At 64.5% G+C, this 24454-nt stretch overlaps 1 protein-coding gene across 2 annotated transcripts in view; it reads right to left on the reverse strand.

Moving 5' to 3' along the window:
- Positions 1-15647, reverse strand: part of CACNA1H (calcium voltage-gated channel subunit alpha1 H) — a 92678-nt gene extending 77031 nt beyond the window's left edge. For both annotated transcript variants that reach the window (XM_040635585.1, XM_040635586.1), the window contains exon 1: positions 15349-15647. In XM_040635585.1, coding sequence (XP_040491519.1) covers positions 15349-15647 — 299 coding nt within the window. The remainder of the gene's footprint in view (positions 1-15348) is intronic.
- Between the last annotated feature and the right edge of the window lie 8807 nt (positions 15648-24454).

Genomic DNA, 24454 nt, shown 5'->3' on the forward strand with positions numbered 1-24454 from the left:
GGGGGGGGGGCGGTGAAGCTACACCAGAGGACGGGTCCCTCTCAGAGCCCCCTGCGCAACACAGCCACTGCCTGAGTCTCCCCAGGACCGGGAGAAGAAGCTGCTCTCTGGTGTCTGCTCCAATCTCTTCCCAGCACCCCATGCAGGGGACCAGCCAGACATGCAGCCCTGGGGCCCCATCCCTCTCGGGCTGTCCCCCACCCCCCACACGAGTCAATCCCAGCCATGATGAGCACGACGACTGTGAGAGGGACGCGGTCTGACCCACAGAACCCCGAAGATCGGAGTGGACACCAGGGCTCTGGCTCCAAACACCACCCAGCTGCCTCAGGCTGGGAGGGTCTTAGAGCCCCAGAAGACACCCCGTTCACAGGGCCTCTCACCAACTGTCCACTTAGACACCCAGCCACAGAGGAGTCACGGCTGACCAGCCTCTTCCGCGTGTGATCAACGTCTCCGTGAGCAAGCTGAGGCTGACGTTCCTTCAGGAAGGAAACCAGTTGTGCTTCGAGAAGCCGGGCTGGAACCACAGCGGCAGCTAATGGGCCGGGCAGACATCAGGCTGGGCAACGGCAGAGAGGGGGGGCAGCAGTGCGTGACCAGGAGGGACCCCTGGGTGACAATGGCAGGGTGGCCATGGGCCCCCTGGGGGGCACCCTCTGATGCGACGGCTGCCCTCAGCCCGTGGTGTCAATCCAGGGAGGGGCCGCCCGAAGGCCGAGTTGTGCTGCAGGCCCGGCAGGGTCCGCAAGGCTTCCAGGCCTCCACGCCCCACCAGCACCTGTCCCTCTGCCCACTGGCCGCTCAGCCGAGAAAGCAGAGCCATTCCTGGACCCCACTCCTCCAGCCGGGGCTCTGCAGACCATTACTGCCCTTGGGACAAGACCCCAGCCTCCTCTCTTCTCAGAGCAGACGTCCCGTGACTCCTGGCCGGCCCAGCCTGAGAAAGGTTCCAGCCAGGCCTGGCGGGACCTGGAGACCCAGACGTAACCACGGGCTGAGGAGCTCTGTGGAGAGCGGAGACTTCGACCCAGGATCACCACCCAGCAGCCCACCTCCCTCCCTTCTCTGGCCCCCACCCCCTGGCAAAACCCAAGGACTGCGGCCCCCTGACGTCTCTGCCATCTAGAATTACCTAGAACCTTCTACACATCCTCCTTGCTGCCTGGAGCACCCCTGAGCCATCGGCCTCGGGCCCTGGGCAGAACCATCCCCAGAGGCAGGGCCTCTCCAGGACCTGAGATCCCAGCCTGGGCTCACCTCCACATGCTGCCTGGTGGGCGGGGGCACCACGGGCCACAGGGCCACTCCCCCTCTCCCCCAAGGTCAGCAGGACCCTGCAAGGGCACTGTCGTTGGAAGGAAGCCCCGGGCAAGGCCACACAGAGGCTGTGTCTACTGCCAGGGGCTGTGAGAACAAGGGCGGCCCCAGTGAGCCCGTCAGGCCCGCTGCTTAGACGGTCACTGGTCAGGGGTGTTCCTGGGGGGGCCACAGGGTGGGTAGCAAAAGCTGGACTGAGGGAGTGTGGCTGGAGGAGCCCACGTGGGCTGGGAACCCTGCTCGGTGCTCCAGAGGGCTCGGGAGGCCAGAGAGCCCCAGAGCTGACGGCAGGACCCCGCCAGGACCACGCAGGCACCAGGGAGCAGCCTTCCCCAGGACCCCCGACGCTGAAACCCTCAGGATGGGACTCTGCTTGAAGACAAGTGTTTCAACAGGACGTTTAGATAAAATGAGGCCCAATCCAGGATCCCTGAGACACAGACTGGCACAGAGGAACGACCACATGAGGACACAGGGAGGAGCCAGCCCCGTCCACACCTGGGTCTCAGACACCGACGTTCACCACTGGGAGACCATAAACGTTCGTGCTGAAAGCGTGTGGGCCGGGGTCCTCTGTCGCAGCAGCCCAAGCCCACAAACACAGAGACCAGGCAGCCCCACACCAAGGGAGTCAGGAGAGGGGTCCCCAGCTGCTCCCTGAGCTGCACTTAGAGTGCATCTGCAGTAGGGGAGGGGGCTTACAAGGGAATCAGGGCCCACAAAACACACTGGGCACGGCCCTCCTGGAGACCCCTGTTCCTACCAGAGCTGCGTGGAGACCGCCTCCTCCAGGAAGCCCTCCCTGCACCACCACGGCTCCTACAGGGGACAACTGCGCAGAGCCGCCTGCCTCCCCACCGAGCACCCACTCAGGCAGAGTGACCGCTGAAAGCGCCCAAATACCCAAGTCAGTAGCCTCCCTGCCCAGCTGGCCCTGTCCTAGAGCTGGGCCCGGGGCAGACGGCCAGATTACCGACAGCAGCGCCGTTTGCTCCAGATGCCTAAGCTAGGGCACGAACACGCGAGGGCAGGAAGCAAGGAGGGGCTCAAGGACACGCACACCGTTGCCCAGCGCATGGAGCCCCTGGCGTCAGGCTGACGTCACAGCAGGCCGTGCCGGGTGGGCTCGCGCCGACATCGTGGATGGTCACCATGGGCATTCCACACGTGCTCTCTGCCTGTCGGGGTGGCTGGGGGCTGCCGGATGCACCCTGGCCCCACACAAGTCTCATCCACCTTTCAGGGTACAGGTGTCCACACTCCTTCTAGAACGTTCTCCCCCTGCCAGGCCTAGGCCAGACGGAGGCCTGGGTGCTGGCCCTGAGTGGCACACTGCTCCCCGCCCCCACTCAGCATTTACGGAGTGCCCACCACGGGCCAGCCCGCCACGTGCAGCACGTGTGCTGAGCCCAGCAAAGACCCTCCACAGCTCCTCTTTCCAGCAAACAGCACGGGCTCCAGGTGCCTCTGTTTCCTGTGGCTGCGGGACCACGCGTGTGGCCCGTGGAGGAGGGGGGCATGGCAGGCTGCTCGTGGAAATGGGTGTCTGGGGAGGCTGGGGGCCGAGGGGTCTCCACTCCGGGAGCAGCCTCACGCTCGCTAAATTGCTTTATGTAAGTCGGGCCAGGCCAGGAAACCAGGAGCCCGACTGGGGATTAGTGACAGGCGTTGCCACGGCAACCTGATTAGTGGGAAACATGTCGCCTTTGGGAGTGCAGCGCTGCTCCGCAAAGGTAAAAGGAACCCCAGAGATTCATTAGCAACAGGTTCCCATAGCAACCGCTCCAAGCTCATTAATAATTTTCTTCTTATTCCAAGTGTGGGTGTTGAAATTCTCCAGAGAGCTGATGAAGGAATGGATGCCGGATGGACACGCACACGCACACACACGCCAGTTACACCCACCTGCCGCCCGGCATCACCCCGCCCGGAGATCCACGCCAGCACGCGCCTCACCCCACCCGTGCCCATCTGGAGTCAGGACACGACACCTGGCAGGCCGCGGGGTTCCGATGGCCCCGGCCCGCCTGCACGCTCCCTCACAGCGAGATCCAGATCAGAAGGGCCGCTCTAACCTGGGGGGGGGGGCTGCCAAGACCACCTCCCGGGGGACACCCTAAAGTGTCCGCAGGAAGAGAGGCAGAGGGTGTCCTGCTCACACAGTGTCAGGCTGGGCGTTGTGCCTGACGCTCGCCAGCGGCCTCCTCTGTGGCGACTGCCGACGGTACGACAGAGCTGCTCAGAGACCCCAAGTTTGGCGGGGCTGGAGGTTAACAAGCAGACGCCGCCTTAGAGAACACGTTGGCAGGTCCTCGCACGATTCCACACAGCAATTCCGCTCTCGGGTACGTACCCAGGAGCACCGAGCACGGGTCCAAACAAAGCTTACATACGACTGCACGGCTGGGCTGCTCACGGCACCCCAAAGGTGGAAAGAGCCCAAGAGCCCACCAATGCTTTCACAGACACACCGTGGTCCGTCCACACAATGGGACCGGGGGGTCAGCCACCAAGGGGAACGAAGCCGGGACACGCGCTACAACGTGGACCCAGCTGGTGGACGTGACACTGACATGGAACCACGTGGTGAGGGAGTCCACCTCTATGCAACGCCCAGAAGAGGCAAATCCAGGAACTCAGTGCAGATGGGGGGGCCGGGGGAGGGGCCGGGGTCTCTCGGGGGGATGAGAAAGTTCCAAAATTGATGTTGAAGGCTGCACAGCTCCGTGGGGACATTAAGACCAGTGAATTGTGTGCCTCCTGCGTGTGAGTCGTGCGAGGACACATCTGTGGCAGAACCCACAAGCGTCAGTGCTCAGAACTCCAGAGGCCACGCAGGGACCTGCCCTGAGATGCACTTTCCCAGCGGGACATGGAACTCAGGTGCTGAGTGCCCCCAGGGCTGACACCAAGGCAGGGGCTCCCCGTGGTGAATGGGCGACTCCTCACCTCTGTTCCTCAGCCCCACAGTCAGAGGAAACGCATCTAACCCGCAGGGCGCGCCCGCCTGCCACGGGCAGGAACGTGACCCAGAGCCCAGCCACGGCCTCCCTGAACGGCAGGGACCCCCAGCTCCCTCGTGGCCACGCGGGGCGGTCTGCCCTTTGCCTGGTCCTGGCGCCCCCCAAGAAAACGGGAGAATACAGGAAATCCCTGCTGGTGCGTGGTGGTTGCCGGGTCTGAGCTGGCAGACAGGACGCTTCTCCGGTGCTGCCCATCTGGGAGTCGGCTCCGGAGTGGAGAACGTAGAGACTCACCATCCGTGGGCAGCGGGCCCGTCACACTCTGCCCACGTACTGCCATTCATGCCCCGGGACAGCTCATGACCCAATTCGGAGCTGCAAACCGGGGGCTGCTCAGTCACACTGAGCAGGTGGGCGACGGGTCCAGCCCCAGAGGGAGAGAAAGGAACGTCGCGGGGCAGGAGGCCGGCAGATCGCTGGACTCTGCACGCCAGGACAGGGTGTGTGCAGGGATGGAGGCCCCCCGGGTGTGCTCAAGGGTCAGCCTGGGCCCTCCAAACCCCCAAAGCCTAGACACCCCTCCTCTATGCCCCCGTGCCCCCTCCCCCGGGCCCACCCTGCCTCTTCCCCAAGCTCCCATGGTCCGCATCCCCCTCCTTAACCAAGCGAACCCCATTTCGTGGTAGATTAAAAAAAATAAAAAGCAAGCTCTCGAACCTTAAGTGTCAGGAATGCCCCGTCCTAAAACGTTAACACTGTGGTCTGTGGCTTTGGGTCTGTGAGCTCTGTGCCCCAAGCCTGCCCGGTGGCCTTGTCCCCAGTGCTGATTCTGACTTCTACAGCGGTCCTGGGGACCGTGGCATGGGCCCCCAGCCCCCAAGCAATCATGGGTAAGGGGGGCCAGGCAGAGAGTTCCCAGGGGGCGGCCCCATCCTGAGCCCATCCCCCCACACTCGGCCAGTGTCCGCCCCACCCTGACTCTCCCCCATATTCCGTCTGGCAGCACCTTCCCCTGTGCCCCCCGCCCAGCAGCCCCCTCTTGCCTCCTGACGGCTGGGCTGTGCGCCCCGTGTGAGGTGTCCTTCAGGTACCGAATGCCCCCAAACCAGATCTCCGCAACAGGCACCTGCAGGGAACTCCCGCTAGTTCAGAACTTCAAGGGCTGGGCCTGCCACACCCAACGGCACATCACATGCGTGCCAGACACGGCGGGCCATCCCGTGGCCAGAGCTGCACGGCTGCCCTGCCAGCAGCCCAGGCCGCGTCCTCGTCCGCATCCACGAGGCGCTAATGCAGGCTGACTCATCAGACTGCGGCCGGCTGGCGGCCGATGCAAAGACAAAGGGACACAGCGGGCGGACGGTGCCGCGTCGCCCCCACCTGGCCCAGGGGACGCCCTCTGTGCCTTTAGGCACAGGCTCCGTCTCTGCGGGGGGCTGGGCCTGCAGACAGCACAGGACACTCCCAGGCCACACAGACGCCAGGGGCCCCCTTCCAGCCCCACCACCCGATGCCCTCCATGCCAGGTCGCTGTGCCCACCACCCTTCCCACGGCAACCCGGGGCCCACCCCCACCTGCCCACCCCTATGCCCACAGTCACCCCCACAGCCTGGGAGCAACCATCCCGGGCCTTCATGCCCTGGCCCCAGCAGGGCCTGGGTCTCATCTACCCCCCCCGCCCCCACCACACAGCCAAGCCCTGCCGCGGCACCCCGAACAAGGCCCCCGGAAGCTGGGGGTCACCGGGAAGGCAGCACACCCTCCTCACCCAAGGATGAAGGGCTAGGCTCTGGGGTCAGAGGAGGGCCCTCAGGGACCCCATCTCAGACTGGAGATAACCTCTTCTCCGGCCACCCCTGCTTCTCCGTGGCTTCTCAGAGGAGAACAGGGCCGGCCCCCAGAGTCTCTGCTGCCATGAGGGGGGGGTCCCCAGCTGGGAATCCAGCCCCATCAGATGTCCTCCCTGCCCCTGCAGAAAGCCAGCCAGGCCGGGCTTGACCCGGGGCTCCGTCTGCGGCCCTGACACCCTACCTGTACCCCCCTGGGGCTGTAGGGAAGCATGGGGGGTGGGGAACACCGGCAGAGCAAGGGCCTCAGACTCCCAGAGGGGTCTCGGTGGGCCCTGTCCTGGGGGGATAGGCCAGTCCAACTGAACGACACCTGCAGAGCTGACATCCCTGCGGAACCCCCCCAAGCCAACAGCCCCCCAGGAAGCCCAGGGGACGCAGGCACAGAGACAGGAGCGGTCCCTGCCCCTCCTCACAGCGGAGCCCATCCTCTGACACCCTGACAGGGTCTCGAGCAGGAGGGGCACCCCAGGCTCAGAGCCCACCCCTGCCTCGCCGCCTGGGACTTGAGGGGCACACACTCGGTCCACCCCAAACTGCTCAGAATGACTGATTTCACGGTCGGTTTTCCCTCTCCCCGGGAGGCTCCCTGTCGGAGAGCCTGACACGGCACAGCTGAGAGTGATTCATCCTAAAAAAGGGCTCCCTCCCGTTCGGACATCCCACACCTCCTCCGTCTCCCTCGGGAGGACAGCGGAGGGCGCGCCCGGGGTGTGCGAGCTGGGGCAGGGGGACGTCAGCCTGGAGGTATCAGCACGCTGGCTCCTTCTGGGCCCCCCAAGTTCTGGTGGCTGCAGGAAAGCCCGGGCATCCGCGGACCCATCACCCCAACAAGCGCCTCCATCTTCCCATGACACTCCGCGTGGTCTGAACCTGTCTCTCCTCTTCTCCCGAGCACACGGGCACTGTGCCAACACCCCCAGGTGACCCCGTCTCACCTGGGCTATATCCACAAAGATACGGCTCCCACAGAAATCACGTTCTGGGGTTCCTGGTAGACGTAAACTTGGGGGATACCATTCACACCAATACGTCGGCTCACACGTGCCAACTGGTGTGGACGATGTGCACACCCCCAGAGCCACCCCCAGGCATGGCGACCCGTCAGTACTGACCCGGTCCACCCCAAAATGCCCTGGCATAGAGCAGGGCACCGCCTCTGCCAGGTCCCCAACGTCGCCACCTTCACGCTTCTGCTTCTCTTCGCCCCCTCCATCGGCTCCCTGGGGACAGGAAGGACCCCTGTCCCAGGCCAGCGCGAGGCCAGAGCCCAGACGATGCCCCATAACCAAACCCACGAAGGTCACCCAAAAGCCACGCAGCTGGGGGCAGCTAGCTCCAGACCCTCTGGGCCGCCCGGGGGGCTGGAGGGGTTCACAGGTCGCCCCTGGGGTGCTAAGGGGGCAGTGTGGGGCGTGGCCTCAGGCCTGGTGCCAGGAACACCCACCTGAGAACCCGGGGGACTTGCTCCCACGGGCACCACCCTAAGGCCATCAGGGAAGGCCCTAACCCTAACCACCCCCGGCAAGCCTGGGCCCTCCAGCCCAGCTCCGCGGGCATCCTCCCAGGGAATACGCGGCACTCTGTCCACGGTCCAGCTGGTGGTCCCCAGCTCCCCAGCCTCCCCCGTGGCCGAGACCCCCATGCCACTGCTCCAGTGGGTGGGGGTCGAGTGGAAATGGGGGCCTGCTGGAACCCAGCGGCCCACAGACAGATAGGACAGATCGGGAAACACAACCCTAGGACATGTCCTTGTCCACCACGGCCCAGCTTCAGGGTGGGGACCTAAGTGGCCCCAGCCTCTGACCCAGGGACGGGCTCCCCCCGCTGGAAGCTCAGAAACCATCCCTGCCTCGCCGCCTGGGACTTCAGGGACACACCTCCAGTCCAGCCCGACAACTCTGCTCTCCTCCTAAAACACAGCCCCCTCAGCCTCTCCCCCTCTCCGTCATGTGTCCAAGACTGCACACCTCACATGCAGGCCAGGGCTGGGGACCAAGGGGAGGCCTGCGTGCTCTCAAGAGCTGGGGACGGGATGGAGGACAAGCGCAGGGGTCTTTGGAACCCTCTCCCCGGCCAACCACGCACTGGACTGGGCCCTTCACCCGCTGATCAAGGCCCCCAGTGAACCCCATGCTATCAGTGACCAGAAGGACAATCGGGACCACACGAGGGAAAATCGAAGCAGGTGCGGGGCCACCACTGGGCTGCAGAAAGGGGTGCCAGGAACAACCAAAGAATCCTGGAAGGCTCTGGGGCCCTCCTGGGGTGAGGGGGCACTGACGTCGGGCCACACCCCCTGCAGAAACATTGTCGTTCTCCAGCCTTTCCACCCCACGGCCCTCAGGCCAGCAAGGAGCTGAGACACTGGGTCCCACTGGAGGCCACTGAGGGCCCTCCACACCGATGTCCCCACTGTCCAGTGCTCTGACCTCCCCTAAACTGGTGGGGGGGCACCGGCAGAGCCCAGAACAGAGGACAGAGGGACCAAGCAGGCTGGCCACCACTGGCCAAGCACATCTCTGCACCCATGCCACAGTCTGGCTTCACACAGCTCCAGCAAAACGGGGGACGGCGCCCACTCAGGAGGACCCACTTGTCCCGGGCTCTGAGCAGCCCAGAGAGCTACTGGTCCCTGAGCATCCCCGAGCATGACCGCCCGGCCCACCCACACCTGCCCCTCGCGGGCCAAGTGCTCTTAGCAATGTCAGCTCCTTCTTCTGCATAAGCAGTATGGACAGCCAACGTGGGGGCTTGGCTGGGGCCACCCAATGTGAGCGAGACAGCAGGCAGGACTGGACACACCTGTCCTAGTCTGGACCTGGGGGCAGCAGGGGGCCACCAGGCTCACCCTGGGCAGTACCCAGACTTCAGGAGCCTGGGAAGGGGGATTCTGAGGTCCTCTTTCTGCCCTCGATTTCAGCTGAGAAACACCATGGTTGAGACTGAAGAAGGGGGGTGGGGGGCTGCAATGGGACACCTGGGACACGGACTTGCATCACACCAAAGAACACGGGGTGCTCCCAGAGCCTCTGAAATCCTCCCACAGCCAGGAGCTGCTCCGGGACAGAGACGCAGACAGCTCACATCACAAGGCTCCCAGCTGCTGGTGAGCACAGAGGTGGCAGCATCCCCGCCCCACCCTGCCATGCTCTGATGTCGCGCACTCATCACTGGTCCCACTAATCACAACTCCAGGCCCTGACCGCTCCGCCCTGCAGCAGAGGGCCTGGGGAGCACATCCTTGCCTCCCCTGCACGCGTGCGTCTGTTCCGGGGGGCCCCGTGCGCAGAACGAGAAGCTGCTACTCACTCGGCGGAGACAGCGCAGCAGAGGGGCCCCATCTGTCGTCCGCGGCAGGCACGGTGCTCTGGGGACGGTGCCCGGACCGGCTGCCAACCCTCAAGGGCTGGGCCGTTTGCCTCTGCACCCCATCCTGTCTGGGAATCCAGACCAGGGAATCCAGGCCCTAAATCACGATGCGCGGCTGTCGTCTGACTCCACTCCCTACCTCTACTTGCTGGAAATTCAACCTGGGCCCACGTGACTCAGGGCTGTTCCCGGTCGTATCAAAACCCACCACTGACGAAAGAGAGTAAGTGGGTCCTCCGCGACCCTCGCTGAAACACCCACTTGGCAGGACAAAGAGAAAAGCACGTTCCTGACCAGGCCTCCGGGTGGACGGGGGCGGGATGCGAGGACGCTGCAAGCACACAGATGACATTTCCTGCCTGACCTTGACGGCCTGGGGCCGAGGTCGGGCCTCGGAGAGTCTGGCAAGCAGGGCGAGCAGGGGCGCGTGGGGGCGAGCACGGCAGCCTTGTGTTCCTCTCTGGGATGTCTGATGGGCCGGCCCATCCCCCGCATTCCTCCACATCCTGACCCCGGACCAGGAGTCCTGCCAGGCGCTCTGGGAGGCGGCTGTCTGGCCCGCTGCAGCGCAGGGAGCTCCCTGGACCCCTCTGAGGCTCCGCCAAGCCAGGGAGGATGGGACACCCACAGGGTCTGAGAGCTTCCTCCGAAGGGCTGGCACCAGGCTCACCCTGGGCATCGCGGGCATGGCAGGACAGCGCCAGCACCTTCCCGTTGCCCAGCCTCTGCCCCTGCGGCACCCTCCACCTGCTCTTCTCTCCCTACCTCCCCTCGATTTTTCCCTGAGCCTGATGCCCACACCGCCCCTCCCTCAAGGAGTGAGCCCAACCCCTGCTGGGGGCAGAGCTATTCGCTGAGACCCAAGCTAGCCCCTCTCCAGCCCACCACGCTCACAGCCTTTCCTGGCCTCCCTGCCTTTACCTCACAGCAAACCCCAAACAGCTCCAGGCTCACGGATATGTTCCACCTGCCTCAGAACCTTTGCTTGTGCCAATCCCCTACGGAAGACACTTGTGCCCCATACCCTCCCCCCACCGGTCTGTGTCCACTCAGCCACTGGAACCTCCCTGGCCCCCAGCACCCAACAGCCTCCATCCCAGCGCCACCACTGGGATCAGGCCAGCGAGCTCTGCGGCAGAAGGGCCGACGGCTGGACACGCCGAGCGTGCGGCGGGAGCTCCCTGAGTCCTGCTGGAGAACCCCAGCGGGCCCGACGCAAGGACCAGCACACAGCTCAGCCCAGAAAAGGTTTGTTGAGTGAAGACGCCTTGCAGTGAGTGTTCACAGGAGCCCCCGCCTGGCTCTGCACCGCTCCTCCCAACCCCCCACACCCCCAGGCCCTCCCGAGGGTCCAGCTGGGCTGCAGACGTGGGGGCGGCGGCCACACTTGGCCTCCCCGTGGCACACGTACAGAGCACTTAATCAGTGCTTCCCGGCCTCTGCCAACTAGTGAGGCTGCCAGTAAGCTCAAGCACACCAACTGTGTGCCCAGCTCAGGGACCCACAGGTGCCTGGGTGGGGGCACAGGGCAAGCCCGGAAGTCTAGGCCACTGCAGACAGAACAAGGACTTGGCCACGACCCCTCCTGGGGAGTCCCAAGGAAGCAACAGAGACCCAGGTCGCAGGAAGCAAGGTCCCTCCCTCCGCAGACAAACCTCCATGCAGCTAATTCCCCTTCCACAGACATTGCCACAGATCTGGACCCTTCCTCAGACTAGGATCCCCGACGATCAAACCTTTCTGCCTCCTTGTGGGAAGCGGAAACCCATAAAACTCCCTAAAAACCTCCCTATTCCTTTTCTACTACCCACTCCTACCCATCCACACAGCCCAGTCCAACCTCACTTCCTCCACGAAGCCCTCCTTAGCAGCCCAAAAACCCCAGGAGAGGACACCCTGCAGCCCAGCTGTCACTCAGGGGCCAATGGGAGGTCATGCCCACGTCCAGGCGCCCCTCCCCAAGCCCTCCCGAGGGAGCCACACTAAGAACAGGGTTCCCCCAACCCTGCCTCTGACAGGTACTCTGAGACCCGCCCCACCCCGCTGCCCTCCCCAACTCTCGGGGGCAAAAGCCCATCCCTGTGAAGCCCCCACGCCACACCCCGGCTCTGCTCACGCCAGCCCCAGGCAGCAGGAACAGGCCCATCCCAGCCAGGCACACAGTCGGGGCTCAACATGAACGTGAGGGAACCGCGGTGGAGTCCAGACACACAGACCGCTCGCGGTCCCTCCTTCCTCCTTCTACCAGAGAAAGTCGGGGAGCCGCTGGGAGCGCTGGCCTGCAAGGTTGGGAGCCCAGGGCCCGCGCAAGCTCACCATGCCCAGGTCAGCACACAGAGGTGAGGCCCCCCGCTCTGGGCATGCCATTTCTGCCTCCACGTCCCTGAGTTCTACCAGGGACAGGACGGCCTTCCCATCAGCCCACCCCAGGCCCAGGCCTGTCCAGTGCCTGCCTGAGAACCCCTCAAGAACTCCCCCCGAGGGGCCGGCCTGGGGATTCCAAGTCCACGCAAACAGACATGTGGGTGCCAAGAGGACAGGGGCGCGGGTCCAGGAACAAGGTGCTGGGATGAAGAGGGGCGTGGAAGGGAAGCACCCCCAGGCCTGTGTCCCCAGAGCCCGCGAAGGAAGCCCTGTGCGTGAGGCAAAATACACAGGGGATCACGGCCACAAGGTCAGGAAGGTGAGGACAGCTCGTAACTGTCCTGTTCCAATCCGGTCTGCAGGGGCAGAGTGGGCTGCAGGGTGGCCAGAGGGGCCGGCTCTGTTCTAAGTCAATGCCCCCAGTGTCCTCCCCAGGACACCCACAGCCTCTGCGAGCCGCGCATGCTGGTGGCAGCTGGACGGCCTGAAACAGCTTTCCTGAGACGCCTTTCAAAGCTTGGCCGTGTCCAGCCTTGCGCCCCTGCCCAACGCAGGGGCCTCCGAGTCAGACTGGGCTCATCCAGCTCTGCCCTCCAGCAGCCGCGTGACCTTGCTGTGTCCTTTGGCTTCTCCGAGCCCCACGCTGAGGCGCACCCGGTACCGGCCCCTGGGAGGCAGCTCAAGGCGCATGCCACCCCCGAGCCCCCAAGTGCCTCCTCGGCCACCTCCTGGTCCCGTAACACCCTTGCTGCCCCCCTTCCCAAGCAGTGAGCGTCCCTGGAGGCCCCGCCCGGCCTGGGTGCTAGGACGCGCGGCAGCTGCGTGGCAGGCGGGCGGGGAGTCAGGAACCCTGGGGGAGCCCGGGCAGAACATAACCCAGCCACGCAGGCTACAACACACAGATCCCACCCACCTTCCTCTATAAATAATCCTGTGTAGGAGAAACAGCGCTTGCCCCAAAAGTTCCAGCACGGTTGTATTTCCAAAAAGCAAAGTCAATCAATAAGGACGCAAGGCTGCCCTTGTAGGCTCCTCTGCTGAGCGTCGGAGTCCCCCTTAAAGCCTACGCAGACCAGGTGGGATGGTCCGTACTGGGGTCATCCACTGGGGGCTCCCAAGAGACCGGGGGCTTAGGGAAGGCCCCTTCCCGCATTCCAGTCTCTGACCGAATCCCGGCGGGGGCTGGGTCCGGGACATCAGCTGGGATTCTGCCAGCCTGTGGGGAGCGAGGGTTCCACTCCGCTCTCTGACTCCATCCTCTGCAGCAGGAGAGACTCCAAGCAAGGACAGGGCGGACAGGGAGCCGGGGCACCCTCTGTGCGCCCGAGGCCAGCCTGCTGACCCCCAGGAACCTAGAGTGCTCTGGAGAGCTGTGCTGAGGCCCCACAGGCTCTGCGGGGGGAACCAGTACCCACCTGTCCAGGCACTCCAGCTTATTTTAGGTTCGCCCCAGAGCCGACACACACCCCCCAGCCCCAGCCTGGCGTCTGCCGGAGGTCAGCAGCCGTCCCCACAAGGCCGAAGGCCGTGACGTGCTCACCCTGCGTGACAGATGCAGAATGTCCACAGAACAAGAGTCAACTGATCCAGGGACCCGAGCCCCTCCACCACCCTGCCAGTGCCCTCGGCCTCCAGCGCGGTGGCCCTCCAGGTCTCAGAGCCACAGGGTGTCCTCCTCTTTGAGTCACGAGGACACCAGCACAGGGTCCTGCAGGCCCCATCCCCCAAGTCCCTCTGGGCTTCACCCTACCTGCGTGAGGCACCCCTGCCCCCAGTCCCCTACACACCCACACGCACGCGCGCCTGTTGGGCATTCTTAGGGACACAGCCCGCCCAAAGTGCCCGAAGTACCCAGCACCCCTGGGTCAGGCTGCAAGACTCTCTCAGCCTCCAGGGGACGGAGCAGCCAGACACGGGGGCTGTCACAAGAGACAAAGTGCAGGCCCCATTTGACTCTTTCCCTATCTGGTCTCTGCACACGCTTGGAAACGCCGAACACGCAGACAAAGCTGGCCGCCAGCCCCATCCCAGCCCAGGGCCCTCAGACAGGCACAGCCCTGTCACCCGCCACGCCACCCAACCACACCACCTTCCTGCCAACACGAGGTGGCCAGGCCACCTCCAGGCCAGAGTTCCAGAGAGGGGACAAACCTACAGGCGCCCTGTAGGCCAAGCCCCGACACCTAGGGTTGCTCCCCCACCCCGGGCTGCCGGGGGGTGCAGGACGGAGGCAGCCACTGCCAGGCCTGGAACTGGCCCTTGGGCTGCAACCGTGACCCCCTTCTTCACAACCAAGAGGGGAACCGGACTCAGCCGATGTTTGGATTTGGAAACAAAAAGCAGCATGGGTTTTATTACTTTTCCTGGTACAGATCCCCTTTTTACATTTAATATTTATACAGTTAAACACACAAGGTAGGAAAAATATACACACACATTGCTGGTTTAGCCTCTGTCCCCATTCTGACAAATAAAGTTTACTTGCAGGTCCCCACCCCGGTCAACCCCCTCCACACAGCCACACCCCCCACCCCACTGCCCCCATCTGTCGAGGATGTCCAATCCCTCCACAGCAAGGAGCTGGAAGGCAGGGCACCCACAGGCCCTCCGCCAGAAAAACAGTTCCCCCCCTCCAGCGAAAAGAACCATCAAGGCAGGACTCAAGGCAGGACTCAGGACAGGACGCAGGGCCAAGTAGGGCCCACGGGGACAGCCCCCAAACACCATCTGCTAGGGGACCAAGAAACCTGCCGTCTGCTTCCCAGAAGTGCCCCCCCGGGCCGACCCAACACCACTCTGGCCAAAAGGAGAGAGGGGGCCCCATCCTCCAAGGCGAGGAAAAGCCCTCGGGGAAGGGACTCGAGAGCACAGAGCCAGCTGCGTCCCTGCCCCCCACCCCCAGCTGCGCATGACTTAAATCAGCCCCAGCACCGAGTTCAGCCTGGAGAGCCGAGTTCACAACCAACGTCACGGCATGTCTCCGTGGAGAAGGACCGGCAAACTCGCACCGCCTCCCGGCCCCACGGGTCTCCCGCGACGCTCCGAGGCGCACAGCACAGGCTGAAAACTTTGCTCCCCTTACACTACTTCCTTCCGGCCTCCCCCTCCCCAGCGAGGGTCCCGCCTCTGGCTGGCATTCTATTAACCCAGGGGGGCAGCACTCCCGTCCTGACCGCCACCCAAGGGAGTACAGGGAGTCCGACTTCCCGTCCTGCCGACCCCTCTTCCCCTCCAAGCTCGTGGTGGCCTCGCCGCTTCTCTCCCACCCTCTCCCATCCCGAGCTAGCTCGGGACCCGGGACGCTCCGTCTGCGTACGGAGCGAAACCCCCGCTGCCGTCACTCCCCTGCCCTACACTCCCCGCGCGCCCAGCCCGCTCCGGGTCCAACGAGTCCCGTCTCGCGGGGGCCACGCGGAGGAGGTCCCGCGCGCTGGACCCCCACGTCCCGCGTCGCCGCAGCCCGGCGGCCCTAGAAGGATATGGGTTACACACCAGCCGGAGACACCAGCTGCGCGGCCGCGTGGTCTGCCCGAGGCAGAAGAAGACCGTGGCCGCCAGCGCCGGGTACGGGACGGGCTGCTCCTCGTCGGCGCCCAGCTCCGCGCCGCGCTCGGCTGCCGGGCTCTCGGGGGGCGACGCGCCGGGCCCGGACCCCGGCTCCCCCTCCCGCCCCGGCACCCCGGGGCTCGCCGGGGCCGCCCCTGCCGCCGCCGCCGGGCCCGGGGCCGGAGCGCCCAGGGGCACTCGGACCTCGTCGGCCGCCTGCGTGCCCTCGGTCATGGTGGCAGCGGGCAGCACCTGCGGGGTGACAGACGGTGACCGGGACACGGGAACGACACCCTTCGCCCGCCTCGGGCACAGCGGAGCTGCGGGAACAGCCGCGGTCGCCGGGATGTCTTTGTCTTCCCTCATTAGAGACAAATGCGCCCCCCGCCCCCGCCCGCCCCCTCCCTCCGGCGAGGGCTGGGCCGCCCCTCCCCCACCTCCTGGGCGGGGGCCCCAGGAGCCCCCCTCGCCGACTCCGCTAAGTTGAAGAGGGTCCCGCCGCGCAGTGGGGCGCGCGTCCCCGCCGTGTCTCACCTCGCTCCGGCTTCCGGCGGCGTCCCCGCGGGCATCGCCCGGGCGGCGCGGTCACCGTGGATCCAGCAAGGCGCTCGGCCCCGGCTGGAGCGCGCCGCCCCCGGCCCCGAGCCCCCAGCCCCGGCCCGCCGGCTTCGGCTCCCGCTCCGGCTGGCCCGGCGGCGACGGTGGCGGCCCCGGCGCGGAGAGGGACCGCTGGGCGGACAAGCCGGGAGCGCGGGGCGCGGGGCCGGGGGGCGCGGGGCGGGGGCGCGGGCGCGGGGCGGCGAGCAAGCCCGGAGCGTGTCCGCGCCCGGCGCAGGAAACTTCGGAGTGAGCCGCGGAGGGCGGGGGCGGGGCCGGCGCGGGGGCGGGGCCGCAGGGGCGCCGAGAGGGAGGGGCCGCCCCCGCCCCAAGGCACGCGCGCGGGCGACCCTCCCCCATCGCGGGGGGCGCCCTCCGGTTCCCAGGGTCGGGCGGTGGAGGGCCAGAGCTGGACCCACCGCGCCCCCAACCCCCTCTCCGGGAGCGCTGGGCGCCAGGGGGCGCGCACGGAGAGGCTCGGCGGGGGGGTGGGGGGCGGGGAGCGGCGCCAACGTGCTCCCCGCCCCCAGCTGCGGGGGCGGCCCGAGCGGCGGAGGCGGGCTCTCCCCTCCCCCTCCCCGCCGCCGCCGCCGCCGCCGCGCGCCGCTCCTACACCCCGGGCGATGCGGGCCGGGGTCGCCGAGGGGGCGGGGCTGGGCGGGCGTGGGCGGTCGCGGCCGTGACTGCGAGGCTGCGTGCCCCTCCCCCTCCGCGTGTGTGTTTTGGGTGTGACCGTGCCCGTGTGATGTGCTGCTGTGTCCGTGGGTGGGATTCTGGGTGCGCCTGCATCCGCATCTCCCCCAGCACAAGCGCGCGCGCACACACATACGTACATGAGGCAGTTTCTGCGAACTTGTCCCGTGGCCACCCCTCCCGGGTGGAGACCTGTGAGGGCCTGGGGAACGGGCCGGGCCCTGAGGCAAGCCCCCTCTCCCCTCACACTGGGCACGTGCAGAACAGGTCACTGGAGCTCCTGTGTTCAGGGGTCCCTCAGTAGAGGAGTCCTCGTGGGGCCCCACTCCGCCCACAGGGCCGTCGGTATCACAGAGCCTGGACCAGAGCACGCCGCCCCCACCAGGCTCACAGAGGGACCTGCCCTCCAGGTGTCAGCAGGAGGGGGGCCGGCTCCTGACTCCTCCCCACCCCAGTGCCCTGCCTTGGCCCCTGTGGAGCCTCCTTGTTTCCCCAGGACTTGCTCTGGGGGCACCTTCCCCACACCCCAGGCAGCCCCGGAGGGGCGGCTTCCTCCCTCCTGCCAAGCCCACCCTGGGGGGGGGAGAGCCAGGTCCTCTGGACAAAGAGCAGGCAGCTGGTGCTCACAGGCAGGTCCAGGAGCCTTGGCTGGGGCTCACAGCTGCTGGGGTGGGCATGGAGTGAGGGCCCACCCGGCAAGGCTCCCGTTAGGTCCCCGCCAGCCTGAGCTTCCCCACCTGCCGGGTGGTACAGGGTAGCCACGATGGGGAGGGTGCTGCGCGGGGAGAAGGGGAGGCCCCAAGAGGCAGCTATGCCCTGGGAGGGGGTGGAGGAAGGGACGGGAAGGCGTGACCACAGCAGCCCCGGGCAGGTCTCAGGCGGTGCCCTGCAGAGGCTGCTCACCGCTCAGCAGCACCCTTCTTGTATACGCGAACTTTTCAAGAAAAGGAAAACATTTACTCTATTTTAATGCTGCTACTTAGCATTGGAGGGCCACAGCCAGTAATTAAGGTCCTCCAACAGCAATTAGGGCCCTAGCTACGGAGGGGAAGGCTGTGGGAGAGCCCAGGGCCTAGAACTCAGCCCTGCAGGGAAGCTGCAAGGAGGGGACAGACACTGAAGCAGACGCAGGTCCCTGATCTGCACACTCATTACATTTAGGGAGAAGCTCAAGATTGGTTTTAGCTGAAGGGATTTGCTGGACAAAAATTAGTGGGAGTGCCAGGTTTTGGGTGGAACTGGGGATGCAGCGACAGGGACTAGTACAGGCCCTGCCCTTGTTCCCTGGAGCTTCCTTCCAGGAAGAAGGCAGCCAGTAACGCATCCTTGGATGCAGGATGAAAACATTTACAAACTGTGTTAAGCGCCATGGAGAGCCGAGAAAGACACAGAGCAGCAGACATATTGAGAACAAGAAAACAGCCAAAAGAGGAGCAGAGGGTTATTCCCAACAGTGAAAGCAGCCTGTGCAAAGGCCCTGAGGCACACAGAGGAGAGCTGAGGAGTGGAAGACCCAGAGAGAGCCTGGGGTGCCTGTGTCATGGGCCAGCCATGAGGTGTGGTGCCAGGGGACGGGAGGGCAGGACAGGGCTTCCACAAGATCCATGGCACAGGGAGGAAGCTGCACGTCATTCTAAATGAGATAGACTGTCACCCTCTTCTGTCACGCTCCGTCCTCCAGATGTCTGCAGAAGGGATAGGACCATGGATTTTTAAAATAGACATTATTTTTTAAAGACAATGTCTATAACCTGACAAAGCCTATAGCCTTCAGAAATCCCATGGCCCATTTATAACCGGTGGGGCTGGGCAGACACCTGGAGGGGCATTTTCCATTTCCGACTATCTTCCTGTCTATCTGACCCAGCTGAAGACCTGCCGGAATTGTCTCCCACGCGCCCACCACCTGGGCTGGCGCTCACTGACTCTGTGTCCACGGCATCCAGGGGGGCTGACCCGACCAGCCATGGGCTTGCACTGGGCCCCCATTGGGCTCCCAGTAACGCAGCGGCGCCCACGTTCCCTTAGCTGGGGGGGGGTCTGCTCCATGTAGGGACAGCCTCACCCCAGACGGAAAATGAAAAGCAGATCATATGTTGATGGGAGAAAATGACATTAAAAACAATGAAACAGTGATACATTCACATTGCTAGAAAGGAATGTTCAAGCGAGATGAAGCATAGGACAATTTGGAAATTGGCATTAAAATTGTTTAATTAAACTGTACAGAGTGTTCAGATGTATTGTCTTTTAAATCCTCCAGGCCTCTGGAAAATTTGGTTCTGCTTTTTGCTATTTACTCTTTTTTTTTTTTTTAAGGGTAAAGCTTTTCCTTGACAAAGATCTGGTGTGTGCGTGGGGGGGTGGGGGGCAAGTGGCGCACTCATTCAGGCAGCAGAAAGTAGAGACAAGACCCCGCCCCCAGGAAAAGGACTCAGACCCTGGAGGTGTGCGGCTGTGAAACGTGCCGGCTGCCTTGGGGGCCCTTCCGCCTTGGTAGGCCACTCTGTCAGGACCTGGGGGCCCCCTCCTCAGCTCAGGGGCTTGGAGGGCACCTCCATCACCCTTCCCCACCCAGCCACAGTGCTGTCTGGCTAGAACCCCCAAGGCCGCTCTCCCCGCGTCCATCCCTTCCGCTGCCCTCTCCAATCATACCCTTCCGTCTACATGCCCTCTTCCCTCCTGAAACCCCCACTGCTCCTGGTATCTGGATTAAGCCTCCTCAAGCCAGTAGGCCCTACTTCTGGGCGCTGTCCCTGTGAAGAGACCGCAGACCCACCTGCCTTGACCCTGCAGCACCCGTCCCTGGGACGCCCCTGACCTGTGTCTAGCTGTCTGTCTCATGCCAGCCAGGCCCCTCTCGGGCTCTCAGAAGGCAGCCCTGCAGCCCTCACCTCGCTGTGTGCTGGTCCCTATCTGCTTTCTAGCCAGACTGTGGCTTCCCATGATGCTTGGCACGTGCCTGCCCCAGGTGGGTGGACAGGGAAGGCCCAGCCCACATGAGATTGTTAAGAGCAGTGACCTGTGCCAAGGGTGGGACAGGTGAGAGCGGGGTCACCCAGCAGGTGAGGGTGCCCGGCTGTGGTCCTCACAGCGCAATTGGCGGCAGTGGAGACTGAGTCCCGCTGAGCCCTCTGCGGTGCTGGGGAGAGCTCAGGCCTCCAAGCTGGGGCCCCGCCGGCTGCTGGTCAGCCCATCGTGGCTTGCCCCAGCCTTTCAAGCCCACCTCACCTACTGAGCAGGCCACTGCCACCAAGAAGCGGGGCCCAGCCCCATGCTGCCTTGAAGCCAGGCCCAGAAGGGCGCCCCTCGGTGTGTGTGGGGGGCTGGGCCAGGCTCCACAAAGACCCGAACCCCTGGCCAGTTGCCTTCCAGTCCCACACCTGCCTGGTGTCAGCCCACCTCAGGGGCCACCAAGATTTCCATGTGCCCAGCGCTGGACTGCAGTGCTGGACACGGATGCCCCTCCTGTCCTGTCCCCGGTCCCCAGGACAATGCAGCAGCTAAGGGAGGGGCTGCTCTAAATTCATACTCTACACTGGCCGCACCCATCAGGAGGGGTGTCGGTGCCCAGCGGCTCCCTCAGCATGTCCCTGTCCCCGTCATCTTCCGTGCTGGCCCCACCCTCTCGCAGAGAGCAGCTCTGTGTCAGCTGCCCTCACCCAGCTTGGTCCCGACTCCTCTGCCCGCGGGGTCCCCACAGGGCAAGATTGGGTCAGGGACAAGCAGGGGACGTGCCTGGGCCTCCGGCCCCCCCTCCAGTCCCCCGGCTACAGAATGCACCATCCACTCTGTCACAGAAGCCTCGGGGTGGGGCCATCAGATGTGGCAGCTACATATGCAGGTTGCCCAGTTGACTCTTGTTTTGTTTTGAGAGAGGGTGGGGGAGGGGCAGCGGGAGGGAGAGAGAGAGAATCCTAAGTAGGCTCTATGCCCCGCCTGGAGCCTGACACGGGGTTCCATCCCAAGACCCTGAGATCCTGACCTGACCCAGAAACCAGAGTCGGATGCTTCACGGACTGAGCCAACCAGGCGCCCTCCCAGTTAACTTTGAATTGCAGACAAACGATCATTAATTTTCAGTACAAATATATCCCATGTAATGTTGGGAGCTACTTATAATAAAAAAATGTGTTTATATCCGAAATTCTGATTTAACTGGGTGTTGTATACTTTATCCGGTGACCTTCCTCCCTGCAGGAGGCCAGGCGTGGCAGGGCTGGGAGGGGCGGGGAAGGGGGAGGCGGCCAGGTCGCACCTGAGCCTGGCGCCCTCTGCAGGGCTCTGGGGTGCCCAGGCCGGAGTCAGAACCATCTGAAATAGCAGGCACCCAGGGAAGGGGGAGGAGAGGCACCCTCAGCGCGTGTCCTGAGTGGCCAGCTGGCCCTGCCCATCTGCTCACCCGTGCAGGCTCAGACGGCTCCGTCCCAGCTCCAGGCCTGCCAGCTCAGGTCACCTCGGGTCACGGTGCGGGGACGGTGCAGGCCGTGGGCTGTGGCTTTGGCAGTGCCCCTTCGAGCCCCCAGACTCCAAACACAGGTCACTCTGAAGGCTGGCAGCGTCTAGATCCTCATTTTGCAGCCGCACAGCGCCGTGGGGCCGTAGACGCTGGGGCAGGGTGTGGAAGCAGGTGGGGCTCCGTTGCTAGGCGCCGGGCTGGGCAGGGGCTGAGCAATGCATGCTGCCCCTGTGGCCGAAGGGGCCGCGTGCCCTGCGCTGGGAGGGGGTCCTGCCCCCCTGGCTGACTGCCGGGTCCCCGTGCCCTCCACTCGCAGAGGGGCTCAGGGGTTCTCAGCGTTTCCGATGTGGTCTAGAGCCTTCCCTCTGCCGCAGTGATCTGGTCAAGTTTTGACATTAGATGAGCCAATCGGTACCAGTGCAGAGTGCAGAACCACCCTGTTTGATTACCGCTGGGCTGGAACTAGCGTTTTCTGGTGGCGCCTAGACCTCCCGCTATCACTGCCATGGGCTTGTCCTGTCCCGTCCTCCTCCTGGTCGCCGCCGTCATTGGAACAGACGGAGCTTGGGGAAGGTGGAGAGAAGGTGGGTGTGGCCCTCGCCTGCAGGAGCCCTTCGCTGCCCAGAACATGCTGTGGAAGGGGACACAGGCCCACCGAGGGGTTTGGAACGTTCCGGAGCCCTGACCATGTCCCCGGGGCTGCCTGTGTGGGGGATGGGTAGGGAGGCGGGGGCCAGGCAGGCTCAGGCCTCGCGCTGCCCGGGAAATCACGTGGGGGGAGAACGGCTGCTGGGAGGAGGACCCTGTCTCCAAGCTGGAAACGACCCAATGGAGAGACAGAATGTAGGCCGTCCACACAACGGAGCACTGCTCAGCCGTGAGCAGGAGCGGGCGGGACGGCACCCAAGGGCACGACGCGCAGGGAGAGAAGCAGACAGACACGGAGAGCGGACAGATCGCCACGGGCTGGAGGGAGGGCGGTAGAGGTGACGGTCCCTTCAGGGTGGCAGAATGTTCTGAAAACAGGCTGAGGTGATGGTCACACGTCCCTGAGAAAGAGACTGAGAACCACTTGCACGCTCTAAATTCTGACTGCTGCCGTGTGTGGTGCGTGAATCACAGGTCCATGGAGCCATGAAAGGGGCCACGAAGGAGAAGGCTGTGCCGCCATGGGGCTGCCACACGGAGCGAGGGCTCCTGACCACTGCAGGGCCGGAGCCAGCGGTGGCGGGGGTGGCCTGGTGGGGGCTGCGCAGGCCTCAAAGGGGCTGCGTCTGGGCGGGGTGGGCCCGAGGCCTCCCGGCGCTTGCCTGTCCCTTGGGATCCGCAGGGGTGCTCGGCCCCAGGGCAGCTGACTTGTGGCAACATCTGGCCTGGGGTGAGACAGGGCGGGAGGTGGTCTTGTGGGAGGTCAGCCATCAGTCCTGAATGAGTGAGGGGAGCCTCCTGGGTGGTTTGGGTAGGACCTCCAATGGGGGGTGGTCAGCCTGCAATCCAGGAGTGCACCCCTCAGTGTGCAGTGGGGCTGGGGGGAATGCCCCCCGACAGGATCACACCCGAGGGGGAAGGGCGAGGGCTGGCCTGGGGTGAGGAAGTGGGGGGGTGAGCCCTGGCTAGGGTGCTTCCAGAAGGACTTTGATGGGGCCGTGGGAAAGCAGGAGGCCGGAGGCAGATGTCAGGCTTCCCTCCCCTGACCTGTTTCCTCCATGGCTCCCCAGCCCCACCAGTCCCTCTGCCTGCAGGAAGGCCTGGGCCTGGCAGACTCGCTCACAGTGCCCCCTCCAAAATTCAGGCATTGCAGAGGGGCCCTCAAAGGTGAGCACTGCCAGCCCCGCGGGCCCCAGTTCCTCAGCCTGGCAGGGGTCTGACGCTTCCCAAGAACCCAGGAGGGGCAACTCACACCCACTGGGGATTGTGAGCCCCAAAATGCAGTCTGCATGCTGGCCTCTTCCCCAAATTCTTCGTGCCTCTCACCCCCATGGGCCAAGGGCTGGAGCTTGCAGCCCAGGCAGGAGGAGACCCTCAGACCGACCTGCTACCTGGTGACTTCTGAAGGGACGAGCCAGCCAGCCCCAGGCAGGCTGGTGATGCACTGGGTGGCCCCCACCAGACACCTGTTCTCTGTAGCCCAGGTGGGCCATTGGGCTGCAGGGACTGTGGGGCCCCTCCTGGGTGGCCAGGCTGCCTCTGATCCCTGTCTCCTCTTACGCATTCGCCCCAGGGCGTGTGTTTTATCTTTACCGTTAAATGGGGATTTGGACAGCCCCTCCAGACAGATGCCCTGCTCCAGCCGTGGGGCTGTGGGGAGCCTCCCCTCGCTGCACGGTCAGGCGCCTGTGCCAGCAGTTGCGGAGCCCAAACGCCCCAGCCGCCACACCGTGGGGCCTGGCAGAGGCCGGGGCTCTGAAGGCATTTCCATAATTCACTGTAAAACGGTCCTGCTTTGTTTCCACTTAATACTGGCTTCCCCACCGCCCGCCTGCTCGCCGGACGCAGCGGGGCGCTGAAACACTCAGCCCACCAGCCCGCCCAGCTCTGGGGATGCCTGCCTCTCCTGGAAAGACTTTCAGATTGCCAGGAAAGAGACTGCCAGGGACTCTGCCTCGCCGTGCTGGGGTGCTACCTTGGACGAGTGGCAGTCTGGCCCCGGGGTCCTTGAAGGAGAGGGTGCAGGGCATGGCCAACCTGTTCCTGAAGAAAACTGGGTCCTTGCAGCCAAAGCCAGTCTCCAGCCTAAAGTGGCGGCTTCCAGACCCCTCCTGCTTCCTCACTGGGCGAGCACCAACTACGGGCTAAGTCCCAGATCGTGTCTAGGGGCTCTGCTCCTTGCCACGCACCTGGGGACACCCCTCGAGATCGAGCCGAGGCGGATGGTGTGGAGACCGCAGGTGGAGATGGAGACCAGCCAGGGGAGGCCTCACAGCAGGTGCAGCGGGAGCAGGGGTGTATGGGACTGGCTCCCTGGTGTTCCTGGTTCCTGGACAGACCTGCGTTCTCTGAGGCACCTGCCCGGCCCCCGCCAGGGCCTCAAAAGCTGTGATGTCATCACCACGCGGTATGAGGGGCAGCCCTGCTTCATAAGGCTCAGCATGTGCCAGGGGGTACCAGCCTTCCACGGGAGTCCCGGGGGGCAGAGGTAGTGTTGCCGCCCACGGGAGCCACAGCAAATCCCAGACGTAGGACATAGACATTGTCTTGAAAGTGCAGGTGGCCCAGAGACAAGGGCCCAGAAAGTGACCACCATCCAGCACCCTCCTGGGCCCCTGCTTCTCAGCCCATCGGGAAGACTGGT

This window comes from Ursus maritimus, unplaced genomic scaffold, assembly GCF_017311325.1.
Source record: "Ursus maritimus isolate PB19 unplaced genomic scaffold, ASM1731132v1 scaffold_2, whole genome shotgun sequence".
In the NCBI taxonomy this organism is placed as follows: Eukaryota; Metazoa; Chordata; class Mammalia; order Carnivora; family Ursidae; genus Ursus; species Ursus maritimus.